The following is a 16,241-nucleotide window of genomic DNA, read 5'->3' on the forward strand; positions in this document are numbered from 1 at the left end:
AATTGGTAATTAAAATGTATTAATTGATTACTTTATAATTATGTGATTTATATTAATTTATTTTCACTACAGTGGGGATATTAAAATTTACCCCTATGCTATCCAACGTTTTCCCTACTGTTACAGTCTCTGGAGTGGGAATGGTAATTTTTACCCCTTCGCAATCCAACGCTTTCCCTACTGTTGCACTCTCTGGAGTGGGAATAGTAATTTTTACCCCTACGCTATCCAACGTTTTCCCTACTGTTGCACTCTCTGGAGTTGGAATAGTAAATTTTACCCCTACTATTGCACTCTCTGGAGTGGGAATAGTAATTTTTACCCCTACGCTATCCAACGCTTTCCCTACTGTTGCACTTTCTGGAGTTGGAATAGTACATTTTACCCCTACGCTATCCAATGCCTTCCCTACTGTTGCACTCGCTGGAGTGGGAATAGTAATTTTTACCTCTACGCTATCCAATGCTTTCCCTACTGTTGCACTCACTGGAGTTGGAATAGTAATTTTTACCCCTACGCTACCCAACGCTTTCCCTACTGTTGCCTTCTTTGGAGTGGGAATAGTAATTTTTACCCCTACGCTATCCAACGTTTTCCCTACTGTTGCACTTGCTGGAGTTGGAATAGTAATTTTTACCCCTACGCTATCCAACGCTTTCCCTACTGTTGCACTCTTTGGAGTGGGAATAGCAATTTTTTACCCATATGCTATCCAACGTTTTCCCTACTGTTGCACTCTTTGGAGTGGGAATAGTAATTTTTACCCCTACGCTATCCAACGTTTTCCCTACTGTTGCACTCGCTGGAGTTGGATTAGTAATTTTTACCCCTACGCTATCCAACGCTTTCCCTACTGTTGCAGTCTTTGAAGTGGGAATAGTAATTTTTACCCCTACGCTATCCAACGCTTTCCCTACTGTTGCACTCGCTGGAGTTGGAATAGTAATTTTTACCCCTACGCTATACAAAGCTTTCTCTACTGTTCTACTCTCTGGAATAGGAATAGGTATTTTTAACCCCTATGCTATCCAACGCTTTTGGAGTCGATATTTTTGTACTTACCTGTTTGTAGATAGGAAGTCGATATTTTGGCATTCTATATTTTTACCTCGATATTTTGACTGTCTATATTTTGACTGTCGATATTTTGTCAGTGATCCAAATCTGGTATCTTTAAAGATGTAGATGATTTGTTCGAGCTAACAAATACCTCCATTTCCAGTTGAGACAAATTGTTACCTCCAAATGAACTGAGGTCACAGCCCCAAGTACATATAAGTATTTGCAAATAAGTCCTAGCATTTAGTAATACCCCTGTATAAAAATGTTGTAAATTACCATTTGTTAGTACGATAATGACTAAGTTCTGACCATCAGTGTCTAGAAGTCCTTGTGATGCAGTCTGGGCTTACTTACATCTGGAAGCTATGGTAATGAACATGAAGTCATGCAGTGGTGGAAAGGATCTAAAGAAAGCTCAACAATATAACATTCCGAATTAACTAGTCCAGTATTTGCAGACAAAAACGTGGCATATGGCAGGGAAAGTGGAGCAATATTTTGCAACTATTCTAATAACAAACTAAGTTGAGTTTATTTGAAGGCTATAATGCCATGATGCTGCAGTAGTGGATTTTAAAAATTGAAATTATCTGGTGTATACATTTAAAAAGAATGCACACACATTGATTGTGACGACCACCATCGTGGTGTATGGTGTAACAAGCATCTAAATATTCGTTTACTTTTTCTCCTTGGCAAATCAAATGATTTTTTATTCTTATTTAGTGGCCAGTCTACACCCCATGGAGTGCACTCTTTTTAACTGCTAGCAAACTGGTGAATGTAACCAGTTACTAATCACATGTGTATAGTTGACAGTATATGATAACACATTAATCTCCCTGCTAAAGTAGCCATTCTACATTTTAACCCAGCAAAGACACATTTTCTAGGTAAATCAGGGAGTCTGCATGAGGCTCAGACTGCATCTTAGTGCCCTACCTGCTACAGAATCACAGAGGATATCTTGCATATTTACTGCATGTGTGTGCCTTAGGCCTAATTTTTTTTGCTATTTAGCTGGGTCAATATTTATTTTAATTTTGACGATAATAACACTGACATTAAAAAGCTGAAAGAATGATATGACTGAAATAAAGGTGGAAGCATTTTACTCTTTTGTCAAGGAAATAAAAGATCACAACATAATACTGCTAACAGCACAACACATGTATTGCATTCTTCCAGCACATGCCATTCAACCAAGTACAGGTTATTGGGCCTCAAATTGTGAAAAACAAGCATATTGAATTTATTGGTACTGACAACCAAGGAGTGCTATTTCGAAATCCATTCTGATTATTGCCTGCTTTAATACAGTAAGAGCATAATTAGATGTTGACCATAGTATACCCTTAGCCAATTGGTGGAACTGAAACGATTGATGACATTTATTTTGATGTATATAGTGGCCGAACTCCAGTCGATTTATATAACATCAACAACCGTGAAAAGCAAGTATATCTTTGGAATTATTTCACAATATAAGCTGTAGAACTCCATACTACAATGCCATACAGGGAAACCTTGATTGGTAATAAATTGTGTCTCGTAAACAGAGCATCTACCAAAGGTCTGCATGTCACAGATATCTACCATAGTAGGCATGCCTAGCCTTTCATCCTTCTGAGGTCGATATAATTACTACCATTGAGTTGTCAGGGGATACTTTTGTTTGTCATCTGTGTTGTACATGTAGTCATATTTTACTACATTGTTATGCAAAATAATCCCCAGCAAGCAATGAACGTATGAACATAAACCGCAGAGCTTATGAAGGTGTAAACGTGAGGTATTACCAAGCAACAAAACAGGTTATTGCCTATGGGCATGCCTGTCACATGATCAAGTATTATTCATCAAATGCCACAAATATCTATAAACGAATACGTCACAATGCATGTTATGATAAATATCATTGATAAGAAAGATGGGATGTGGTAGGCTGCTACTGGCATGTTTGTCAGCTGGTTTGAATTTGTTTAGAATATTTGTACAGACTCTACTCCCAAATCAGTGGCTCTCCTACAGCGTTACTCTGGATTTATCACTGTCAATCAGCAAGCTCAATATTTTGCTTCATATTGTTTAACACATCAAAAGGTGTATGTAAAGGTCACTGTTGATTGTAGTGTAGTCAATGAAAATGAGGTACAGTGGTAACCTTCAAGATATGTTACTTTTTCCAGAGCAGTAATCTATGTCTCTCATCAGAGTTCTTGCAAAACCCTGAAAATCCCACTCTGCTCTTTGTCTCAACAGGCACCATTGGAGACTGGAAAAACGTCATGACTGTGGCTCAAAACGAAAAGTTTGACAAAATAATTCAAGAAAAGTTGAAAGATGTGCCAATCAAATTTATCTGGGACATTAATGAAAACTAAGGAGACTACTGACATTATTACTAAAAAACATTGTTCGAAATCGATGTTTGATTCGCAATATACACCCCTGAAATAGTTTTGTAATTTGATTGTTGTATCCAAGATATATAGATAATGTGGCCTTGATAGTAAAATGTGTGGTAAAAGGCGAACAATCGGTTTAAACTGAAAATAAAGTGTGGCTTAGACAATAAATGGTATGATTTTCTTTTGTGTAATCTGCTTAAAAACGGGGTGCCCTTTTTCCACTTAACCTGCTCAGAACAACATCTCCGATAAAGCCGCTCCACAATTACCATAGACATGGTCAATGAGTGTCTAAGAAAGATTCGAAGACTAATTGAAACTGCGTTTATTTCTTGGCGGCGCCGTGGGTGGTGTGTTCCGTGGTTGCAGGGCCTCGACACTCAATTTGGGGACCAGGACCTCATTAGACTTTGGACCAGAACACAATTAAGAAAGGCAGAAAAGAGAGAAAGAGGTAGGTGGAGAAAGCCAGGACAATAATATCAAAGAGAGAGTGCAGTGACTAAAAAGAACTTGGTGAAGTGAAATAGTGAGATAGGAAGTATAGTGTGGTGGAAGAAAGAGACAAGACGAGAAAGAGGTAGGACGTGCTGTCAAGACAGTATCGGTATGCGGCAACTGCTGCCTTCTTCAGAGGTGACAGGTGTGGTCTTAGGAAAACATCCCTGCCTTTCTTTTACAAATTAGGCACTGCTTGTATGTATCAATTAGACCTTGCTTCAGGTTTTGGTCTAACTAAGCACGGTGAGAGCTAAAAAAGCAAATGTAAGCTAGCAATGAGTCTCATTTTCATGGGAACCATGCAAAAAGTCCATAGTTTTCGGGTGGATTAAGAAGCAAGGTCACATAAAGAGTATGGGGCTGTTCGGATTACGGATTTCGGAGAAGGCGAAGGCTTTGTGGATGTTCACAGGACGATTTATTACGATCGGCCTACTGGTTTCCAGTGCCCACATACAAGTCCTAGTGGTTAACATATTTATATAGCCAGAGAATATTGGAAACCGACACAGATTACCTTGACTGAACATAAACTCATCTTCATTATGTGGCAGAGCTGATACACAACCATACGAAGTCCATATCACCCATATCATCTGATTCCAATTCCTGATATAGAAAAAGACCTAGCCCAGGCCTTCCTCAATTCTTCACAAAAACATTGACATTGGGAAAGGCGCCACACAGAATTTCCACTTTGAAGGTCCTAATTGGAAGCTCTGTTTCCCATTTTACAAGCCCTGAAGAAGTCCCATAGGGACGAAACGCTTCGGCTGTATGGTGCTAACGTTGGAAAAATAAAGAATTTTGAAAAAAACAAGAAATACATCATCTTTGCATGACTTATTAACAAAATTGTTATTTGAAGAACTTTGTGGTGCACCTTTGCGTTTGTTTACTTGTATTCAGTTCCTTAGGGAATAGGCACAGTAACGGTGGGTGCCAGACAGTGTGCACACAAACCCAATTGGAATTTGAGGGAAAGATACATTTGATTAGGGGGGAAAGGAGATCAGGTGCTGTTAGTAAAAAGGGTCCATTGTTATGCTTTAGTTCTTATCACATAAAGAGTATGTTCATGTTGAAGCACGAGGTTAAGATGGATGTGGAAAAAAGAAACCTGAAAACAGGCCATTAAACAGTGCTAAAAATGTGTCTTTAAGAACGAATGTTTTGTTCTCTGGTCTAAAATGGCGGAAACACCCTATGCCACCTATTAGCTTGTCTCTGTTTCTTCAGTCATGGTTGTTTACATTTCAATATAGTTTAGGGAGAACCAGGAGTAAAACCTTCAACCCCAGATTTGCCTTTTGGTAACACTTGCCCTTTAGTAACAGTGACCTTGCTACTTTTGGTCTTAGAGGTCATGAAAAAGAAAGCAAGCTATGGTGTAACAATCCTTATATTCCCACTGCCCCCTCCTAAACAAACAATAACCGCTGAGAGGTTAAGGGTGACATACGCCACTTCCACTTTCCACAACATTTTTGCCAATCAACTTACCCTGTATAGAGTTCCTTTTATTCAAAGACAAGTCCTTTGTCACTAAAGTCACATGGACAGGGAGGTACATCATGACACTTTTCAGAAGTGAGCCTGTGGAACAACAAGCTCCAGGTTGTTTATTCATACTGTAAGGGCAGGCAGCAGTGAGAAAAGCCAAGCTGTATTTGTAGTTGTTTGGATGCTGACCAGTTTCAAAGTCAATATGAATGAGTTCTTTTTTTCGATAAATGCCCTGGCCCCCTGTTTTTTCTTGACTAAGGTTGATCCTAGAACTGGTATGATCCCGCTGCATACAATCTGTTGCCTGTGGCAGTAACTTGATATGGTGCTAAAGAGTACGTTTTATTTAATATGGACGCCTTGTGCATTTTTACCTAACTACTTGACCAATTGCACCTGCTGAAGTGATTGTATTTATGTTGTCTAGTTTGAAAATCTCTCAACTGAGTAAACAAGAACTTGCAAAAATGCTAATATAATTATTTGTTGTTTTCACTATAATCGCAAATCTCCTGTTTATGGGAGCCTCACCAAATTGCTCTGCATTTGAACAATAACACCACAATTATCCTTCGAGAGACTGCAGCATCAGACAGCCAGGATAAGTCTGACTACAGATATACACAAACATGGTAGTAAAAGAACCGCTCTGGGTCCAGAAGAAAGCACAAATCAAAGTTAAAATCTTCAGAAAAGTTTACAAGGCCCGTAGTAGTAAACACTGGGACTACCTGTAAAACTTGCAACCATACACACACATGTGCATGTATTACCGTACATGAGGCTTTTGTGTAAGTTCTATGTGCATGCATATCTATTTGCCTGTGGTGTTGTCGATCTGTGCATTCAGAAAAAGAAAGGCAGACCTATTGGCGTTGCTAGTTTTACTTCATTTCTGTACGTGAGTTCTGGCAAACTTCAAAAGATGTTTTTACACCAGACCTTAAAAAGGTCATAATGATGGATATACCATAGAAAGTGTGGGCTTGCTCCAGGATTCACAAACTGAGGGCCTTTTTTATGGGCTTTTACCGTAGGGCAGAGCCGCAGGCCTCCCTGCTGCGCTGCCCTACGGCAAAAGGAAAGAGCAGGAATGCGCTGTATCTATTAGATATGGCGCATTCCTGTCCTTTTTCCATGCGTCGGAATGCAATCAGCTGCCATGCACCAACGCAGGCACCTTTGCACCATGGTGCAAGGGTGTGTATGTTGCAGGATGATTGATTTTGTGCAGGAAGGGACCCTTCCTGCACAAAATCAATTCATTCAGGCGCTTTTCTTTTTCTATGTGTGCTGCAGAATGCGAGTGATTATGGGGCCTACAAAGTGTTGGGTTAGTTTTAGATATGCTCTGGTGGCAAACCTAACAAGGCAAACAGTCCAGTAAATAAATGTAAATCAGTACTTGTATAGCGCACAAATCACCCCCAAAGTGGTGTCTCGGTGCTGGAGGCCGTTGGGAAGATTAAGTGAGCTTTTGCCCAGAGTCACATAGTGCTGGGCAGACCCCTGCTGCCGGAGCCAGGGATCAAACCATGATCCCCAGCATCCAGCGTCAGTCGCCCTGGCCGTGGCCCCACACCTCTTCCCAGTAACATATTTACTAAATATGTAACTGACTCCCTGCTTGTTTACTATCTGTAGAGCTCCTTAACAAACACGTTTGATTGGTTTTGGCAGTATCATGGTTATGTCATCTGTCACACCATCATCAGTCTGTATATTTTTGTTTTCACCAAGGGAGCTCTAAAAGACACCTGAATCAGGCATATTGCTTGTATATCTTAAATAATTGAGTTATATATGGTCAGTTTAGAGAACCAAAAAGAAAGGCTCTGATACTTGGTCCTTGATTCACGTTGAATACAAAAACACAGCCCAGGAGTTACATTTGCTTCTCTGCATTGTGCGAAAGGAAGAAAGCAGAACAGCATCTTCTTTGCTCAGATCCATAGTTCTGCTCTCTCCCTGCGCTGGGGCACTTTGTCGGCCATGCACTAATGCAGACACCCTTGTGCCATAGTTCAAGGGAGTTTGTGTTTTGGTAAACGTATGTTTTGTGCTGGAAGGGGTCCCTTTCAGTACAAAAACTATGCTGCATTGTGCTTCCCACTTTGCATGTGTGCTGCACAATGCAGCTCATATGAAATGTGGGAAAAATGTGCTTGGCTCGCGGAGGAGGAGGATTTAGGCACCAATACCTCTCCGCAAATCTTTGTAGATGGGGATTTGCATCAAAACCCATGGGTGGTTGCATGAGAATGCCCATGCACCACTCATTGACAAAGAGGTGCGAGAGCATGCTTGGCACAGCTTTGCGTTACTTTTGGGTTACAATCCAATACCAATAGTGATTTGCATTAGATGGGTTTTAAGACCACAACACATTGCATGGGATTTGCATTAACCCCTTTGTTGCTAGGCCCCCTGTGCTAAGCCTTTTTTTTCTATTTGGGTAGTTCACGCTTAGGCCCCTGTAACTTTCTGGTCCCTTTTCTACCAACATCATGGGGATTTTTAAGGTACCCAGGGTTTGTTGATTCCCATGGAGGAGACGCAGAAATTAGACAAAATACAGCAACAGCAACAGTAGGACATTTGTGCTGACACAGTGATACCACGCAAAGATGTGTGGATAAAGTGATTGTTTCAGCTAAATTTGAGGTATGCAGGGGATTCAGGGTAAGAAAAACTTGGGGAATCCACGCAAGCCATTCCTCACTGGATTCTCAGGGTGTCTAGTTTTCATAAATGTGTGGGTTTGGAAGATTTACCCAGATGGCCGCGAGCCCGGGGCCAAAAACTCTGCACCTCCCTGCAAAACCATGTTGTTTTATGATAGGTCATTTTGAAGTCTCCAAAGTACGATTTGAGCCACTTCCTGTTGCGGAAAACATGCCTAGCCACACAAGTGAGGTATCATTTTCCTCGGGAGTCCAAGGGGAATGCTAGGTAGGGGAGACAGCCATTACAACGTGGGCTTTACACCGCGCTACCATTACGATGCAGCCATCACAAGGATGGTGCTATATACTAAGGAATAGTATAATGTACTATTCCAACACCTTCCCTACTGTTACGTAGCCTGGAGTTGGAGTAGTAAATTATACTATTCCTAAATCCAGCGCCTACAGCGACTTGCGTTGTGATGGATGCGTTGTAATGGTAGCGCGGTGTAAAGCCCACGTTGTCATGACATACATCCCTAGGTAATAGGACGTTTGTGCTAACATGGTGATCCCACACAAAAAATATGTGGAAAAAGTGATTTTTTCAGCTAAATTTGAGGTTTGAAGAGTATTCTAGTTAGGAAAACATTGGGGGATCATGCAAGCCATACCTCACTGGCCTTCCCAGGGTGTCTAGGTTTCAGAAATGTGTGGGTTTGGTAGGTTTCCCTAGATGGCCACAAGCCTGGGGCCAGAAATCCAGGTGCCCCCCTACAAAACCAGGTTGTTTTATGATAGGTAATTTTAAAGTCTCCATAGTGCGATTTGGGCCATTTCCTGTTGCGGCCACTATGCGTACCCACATAAGTGATGTACCATTTTCATTGGTAGTCCTCAGCAATGCTGAGTGGTAGGAAATTAGTGTCAGCCCGGTGATCCTACAAGTTTCCCACACAAAAATTTGAGAACATTACTTCTTTTACCAAAATTTGAGGTGTGCTGGGGATTCTGGGTAAGGAAACGTGGAAGGATCCACGCAAGCCATACCTCACTGGACTCCCCAGGGTGCCCAGTTTTCAGAAATGTGTAGCTTTGGTAGTTTTCCCCAGATGGCCGCTGAGCCCGGGCCAAAAACCCAGGTGCCCCCCCCGCAAAACCAGGTAGTTTTATGATAGGTAATTTTGAAGTCTCCACACTACGAATTGGCCCATTTCCTGTTTATGGCCACTATGACTACCCACACAAGTGAGGTACCATTTTTATCGGGACACGTGGGGGAATGCTGGGAGGTAGGAAATTTGTGCCAGCCTGATGATCCTACAACTTGCCTACATGACATTTTTAGAACATTTTTGTTTTTTCAGCTAAATTTGAGTTTTGCAGGGGATTCTGGTTAGGGAAACGTTAGGAGATCCATGCAAGCTAAACCTCACTGGACTCACCAGGGTGTCTAGTTTTCAGAAATGTGTGGGTTTGGTAGGTTTCCCTAGATGTCTGCTGAGCCCGGGGCAAGAAGCCCATATGCCCCCCCCTGCAAAACCAGGTTGTTTTATGATAGGTAAATTTTAAGACTCCACAATATGATTAGGGCCCTTGCCTGTCGCGGCTCACTAGGCCCAACCACACAAGTGAGGTACCATTATTCTTGAAAGATTTTGGCGAATGCAGGGTGGGTGGAATTTTGAGGATCCACACAGGTTCCAGAACTTCCTATCACAAAAATGTGAGGAAAATGTTTTTTTTTACAAAGTTTGATGTTTGCAAGGGATTCTGGGTAACAGAATCTGGTGAGAGCCAGACAACTCACCCCATCCTGGATTTCCCTGGGTGTCTTGTTTAACATTTTTTATAGATTTGCTAGGTTTCCCTAGATGCCGGCAGAGCTAGGATTCAAAATCTACAGCTAGGCACTTTGCAAAAAACGGGTCAGTTTTCACAGTAACAATGCGGAGTGTCCACATTGCATTTTGGCCATTTCCTGTCACGGGCACTATGCCTATCCACACAAGTGAGGTACCAATTTTCTCAGAAGACTTTGAGGAATGCCGGGTATGTGGAATTTTGTGGATCCACACAGATTCCAAACTTTCCATCACAGAAATGTGAGGATTTTTTTTTTACAAAGTTTGATGTTTGTAAGGGATCCTGGGTAACAGAATCTGGTGAGAGCCAGACAACTCACCCATCCTTGATTTCCCTGGGTGTCTGGTTTTCAAGAATTAATAGGTCTGCTAGGTTTTCCTAGATGCCGGCAGAGCGAGGGATCAAAATCTACAGCTAGGCACCTTGCACAAAAGTGGTCGTTTTTCACTGTTCAAATGTGGTGTGTCCACGTTGGGTTTTGGGCTGTTTCCTGTCGCGTGCAGTAGGCCTACCCACACAAGTGAGGTACCATTTTTCTTCGAAGACTTTGGGGAATACAGGGTGGGTTGAATTTTGTGGATCCACACAGATTCCAGAACTTTCTGTCACAGAAATGTGAGGAAAATGTGTTTCTTTTACAAAGTTTGAGGTTTGCAAGGTATTCTGGGTAACAGAACCTGGTGAGAGCCAGACAAGTCACCCTATCATGTATTCCCCTGGGTGTCTAGTTTTCAAAAATGTGTAAGTTTGCTAGGTTTTCTAAGTGCCAGCAGAGTTAGGATTCAAAATCTACAGATAGGCACTTTGCAAAAAAGGGTCAGTTTTCACTGTAAAAATGTGGTGTGTTTTGGGCTATTTCCTTTCGGGGGCACTAGACCTACCCACACAAGTGAGGTACCATTTTTATTGGAAGACCTTTGGGAATTTGGGGTTCAATCAGATTCCAGAACTTTCCATCACAGAAATGTGAGGAAAATGTTTTTTTAACTAAGTTTGAGGTTTGTAAGTGAATCTGGGTAACAGAACATGGTGAGAGACACACAAATCACCCTTTACTGGATTCCCCTTGGTGTCTTGTTTTGAAAAATGTACAGCTTTGCTAGGTTTCCCTGGATGCCGGTTGCGCTAGGGCCCAAAATCCACTGGTAGGCACAATGCTAAAAAAAGTCTGTCTGGTTGGCTATCTGCCGCCCTGGTGGGGGGACATGGGGGGGTTGCCCAGATATGCCCCCTAGGGGGCAGAAAGACTGTGGCTTTTTGCCCCCACCCTCACGTATAAAAAAAGCTAGCATAATCGCTGCCACCTTTGTTGGCTCTCTGCCGCCCCAGGGGCAGCCCCCACCACTGAATGAAAAAAATATATTCCCTGATGCCTATTGAGCTTCCTGCCCCCTGGGAGGCAGATAAGGGGCTATTGACCCTATCTGCCTCCTGGGGGGGGAGATCAGGGGCCACTGCCTCCCGGGGGCAGAAAGACTGTGGTATGTTTTTGGGGGGTAGGCATTGGCATACCCCTTCTGGAATGACCTCACCCCTGAATTTCTAAAATATATATTTTCTGATGTCTAGTGGGCTTTCTGCCCTCCCGGGGGGGCAGATGAGGGGCTATCCCCCCATATGCCTCCTGGGGCAGCAAGACTGTGGTAAATGTTTTTAGGGTGGGGGCATGGCATGCCCATTCTGGGCAGCCCCCAACCCTACGTATAAAAACATATTAACCCCTGGTGCCCCGTGGGCTTTCTGCCCCCCTGGGTGGGCGGTTTGGGGGCTGCTGCCCCCATCTGCCTCAAGGGGGTTAGAAAGACTGGATTTGCCAAATAATAATTGGGGGGAGCAGAGCCCTTGCCTAAGGAGCTGCTCCCCCTCCCTTGTGTCTAATGGGTGGATCCCTGCTAGGCGATCGCCCTCCTGGGGCGATCTCCAAGCAGGGATCCACTAGGATGGGGTACCATTAGAAATGGGAGATTATCCACTTTTCAATTATACCCCTCCCTTGTTTTCTATGTGCTCAGGGGGCTGAGATAGCCCCCTGAGCACGTAGAAAATGAAACTGAAATGAGCGCACCAGAGGTATTTGAAGTGCCATGTGCGAGGACGGCTGGGAGCCGTCCTGTGCACACATGCACTGTGGCGCAAGACGGCTCCCGGCCGTCGTGTGCATGCAAGGGGTTAAAAAGAGTAGCACAAACCTGACGCAAAGCATGTAAATCTTGGCCTTTATCTGTTTCAGTGTCTCAAACCTACAAAACTGGTAAATACAACATTGCAATGTAAACATAGCAAGCATTGATTTGGCAAAGGTATTAAGACCATAGAAAATGATTCTATGAAATAATCCATGTTATACAACCATTTAAAAGTGCTAATTTTTATTGCAAAATGTACATAAAGCATGGAATTTGGGAGAAAGCCAAACTTCTTTCAAGAAGATCTTTAATATCTGGAAGGCACACAAGGTGCAGTTTTTCCATATGATTAGATTTTAACTTTTATCATAGATAAACTGGCCTTTATGCCACAGCCATTTTTTTCTGTAGTAACCACAATGGTGCGGAGAGTAAATACTCTTTAATAAAAACAGCTTTTTGTACTTGAAGCAATTTTTTTCTAATTACAGCCTAGGCCAGTACATAGGTGTTATTTCATGAGCATAACTTTGAGCAGATCCTGATTATTTGGCTAAATGTAGTTCTGTCATTTCTTGTTTTCTTTTGTCCTTGGCTGTGCAACTTTCTCTTGGGTGAGATTTGGCTCATGTAGAAATATATTGCGGGAAATGTATACCAGGGGCCCAAATTTGTCCCAGGTTTGCATCACAAAAGCCCTTTCATGCCAGAGCCCAGCACCTAGACCACTGGTCTTTCTCCCACCAAACTCCTCCTGCTGCAAATCCACTGTGACCCTCGCCGTCCTGAACCCTGGTTCCCATGTACCAGCTATGCTGCTACATTGCATGACACTGAAGGTGCAATCACCTGCTGCACCTGCATTTTCACATGCACCCTTTCACATCCCTCTCTCTTTCTCCACACACCTCACTACCCAACAAAATCAACACTCAAACATACACCTAACCCCAACTGTACACCACCCTCTCTTTCCTTTATAGGGCTCAACACTCCCTCCCTCACTAAACACACCAGCGAAATTTGGGAGCTACTTCACAACTGCTCACTGGACCTGCTCTTCTTAACTAAAACCTGTCTGACTCCCTCAACGACCCTGGTGATTGCAATCGGGATATAGGTATATTTACCGAATTAATTACCGAATCGGTATGATTCGGTAATTAATGATTCGGTATTTACAGAGTCTGTAACTGCCATTGTTTCCTATGGGCCTTGAGGCCCATAGGAATCAATGTCAATTACCGAATCGGTAAATACTGATTCGGTAATTGGGGGAAATATTGAAGGGTGGCAGGGTGTCACTTTGACAACCTGTTGCACCCCTCAATTGTGCATGGGTGCACATGTTGCTGACATACATGCCCTTAGGGCATGTATGTCTGCAACATGGCACTGTTTAAAAAGCAAAAAAATTGCTTTTTAAATGGTTTTCTTAATTTACCACCAACTACTAGTTGGTGGTAAATTAAGAATTCTTAAACCCCTGTAGCACTGAAAACAGTGCTACCTACATCTGCAATTACAGAATCGGTAATTTTGCCAATTCGGTATTTTACCGAATCGGTAAAATTACAGATTCGGTAAAATTACAGATTAGGTAATTTTACATGCCCCTACATACCAATGTCCAAATACCGGTCGGAAACGGCTGAAAATCTGTATTTTCGGCCGTTTCCGACCGGTATTTGGACACCTACATCTGGCCCTATATCTTCAAACCTCTCATAACCAACAACTACACCCTGAGCGGCACCCTCATCAACCACCCTCCCAGACAAAGGACCAACTTTAGCGGCACCATTGCTGACTTTTCACCCTCCTGATCCTGGACTCCAGTGTCTTCATCCTCCTTGTTGACCAAGCACCTGAAGTACCTCACCAATTCCAACATGGCCAACCGCTTCAAGAACCTGTCCATCCTTATCCTCACCTATCTTCACCAGCACCAGCATTATCAGAGTAGGCAAGCTAACACCAATTACCTAGTCCACCACACTGTCATCACCTTCAGCATACCCATCCCACACCACCGAAGAATCACCATCACCAAATCTTTAAGACAGGACTGGAACAAGATCTCAAAAGCATCTTCGTCTTCTGAACTCCTACATCAACAGCCTCAAAATGACAACCTCCTCGAATCTATCTCCAACTTCAACACCTGGATCACTGCCTGTGCAAATGCTCTGGCCCCTCTCAAAGCCAACAATATCAAGAGAACAAGATTGCATGCAACCTGGTACATGGAAGGGCTCAGGCTCACCAAACATCACTGCAAACAACTTGAAAACAGATGGAGACAAAGTCAAGACGTAACCGACAAAAGCACTTACAAGTCCTACCTCATTCCCTACCATCATCAAATCAGAACCACTAAATGCTCTGCGCTCACCGATTTCTTCTAAAACAACACCAACAGTGTCAAGGAAATCTGTCCCATAGTTAAAGCCTTCACCTCTCTGCCAGCAAGACCCACCAGCGTAACTGCATCTCAGGATCTACGCACACCACTTTTCCTATTCTTCAGCAACAATATCTCATGCATTTATGCAAACAATAAGCCCCATCTGGACCCTCCAACCCTGGCAGCTTTCCTGCCCATATTTACCAACACTCAGAGAACCACCCTGTCCACCTGGTACACCACCACCACTCAAGAAACAGCAAGGACTATGAATACACTTTGGAACACCCTCTGACCGCAGCTGTCACCATCAATGGACTGAACTCCATCAGTGCAGTCTTCATCCTGATCCTGAATGACTCAATCATTACATCCACCTACCCGGATGCCTGAAAACAAGCCACAGTAGTCCACACCCTCAAGAACCCCTCAGCAGACCCTAAGGTGCTAGCTAACTACCGGCCTATCTCCTTGCTACCCTGCCCAGCAAAAGTAATAGAAAAGATGATAAATGAACACCTCGCCTCCTGACAACTAACAACCACCTCCTAATCAACACCACTCATTCTGGATTCATCCCCAAGTACAGGACAGAGACCATCCTCATCAACACACAGATGACATAAGTATGATCTTGGTCAGAGGTGTCACTTAGGCTGCCATCCTACTGGACCTTTCCACAGCCTTCAACACCATCTCCCACCCCATCCTTATCCAATGACTGCACAAAGCTGGAATTCAAGGTCTCACACTTTGCTGGATTTTCTCCTTCCCGAAAAGATGTACCCAGTCAATTAGCCTTGCACCTTCACCTCGGACGTCATCAACCTCATCTGTGGAGTTCCATAAGGAGTCTCACTCAGCCTCACTCTTTTCAATGCCTACATGACCAAACTCACCAGCATCATCCACACCAATGGTATAAGCATCACATGTCATGCTGATGATACCCAGCTCCTACTGTCCCTCTTAGACAAGACACTAAACACCTGGACCAGTTTCTCAGCCTGCTTGACTGAAGTCACCAGATAAGTAAAAAACAACTTTTTCATATCAATATAGACAAGACAAAAGTAGTCATCTTTGGAAAATACACCTCACTCTGGGATGCTACCTGGTGGGCTGACAAAGCGCGGATCTCCACCCCTGCCAGCAACCCACGCAAAGAACCTTGCAATAGTAATTGATAACCAACTCACCATGACTGGTCAAGTGAATGCAGTCTCCTGCTTCCACACACTCGAGATGCTTAGAAAATGTTCAAAAGGCTCCCCACCAACATTTACAGAACCGTCTTCCAAGCCCTCATCACTGTCAAGCTGGAATATGGCAACACACTATGCTGGAATCAACACTCAACTGCCCACAGGACTCCAAACCATACAAATCTCATTGGCCAGTCTCACAGTTTACCACCAACCCTGCACTCACATCAAACTGCACCTTAAAGAGCTTCACTGTCTCCCTATCCACAAACGAGCACTCTTCAACCTCCACATGCATTGCACAACTTTACACAACATTGGCCCGAAATACCTCAAGGACCGCATACACTTCCACAAACCTACTAGACACCTCTGCTTAGCCAGGCTCCTATTCACACACACATCCTGTGCATATGCAGAACCAGATCCAGTTATCGTGCTTCTCCTACTTTGCTCATAAGGGCTGGAATGATCTGTCCCTGCACATCAGA

General features: G+C 43.2%; 2 protein-coding genes across 12 annotated transcripts in view; one reads left to right on the forward strand and one right to left on the reverse strand.

The window, feature by feature from the left end:
• The window catches only part of LOC144763176 (amine sulfotransferase-like), a 540,275-nt gene extending 536,634 nt beyond the window's left edge, over positions 1 to 3,641 (forward strand). Inside the window, exon 7 of the mRNA XM_078648522.1 lies at positions 3,325 to 3,641. Within this exon, the coding sequence (XP_078504648.1) occupies positions 3,325 to 3,446 (122 nt within the window). The 3' untranslated portion in view covers positions 3,447 to 3,641. The remainder of the gene's footprint in view (positions 1 to 3,324) is intronic.
• The window catches only part of LOC144763179 (uncharacterized), a 500,850-nt gene that overhangs the window by 118,309 nt on the left and 366,300 nt on the right, over positions 1 to 16,241 (reverse strand). The window lies entirely within an intron of this gene.

Source organism: Lissotriton helveticus, chromosome 6 (genome assembly GCF_964261635.1).
Source record: "Lissotriton helveticus chromosome 6, aLisHel1.1, whole genome shotgun sequence".
In the NCBI taxonomy this organism is placed as follows: domain Eukaryota; kingdom Metazoa; phylum Chordata; class Amphibia; order Caudata; family Salamandridae; genus Lissotriton; species Lissotriton helveticus.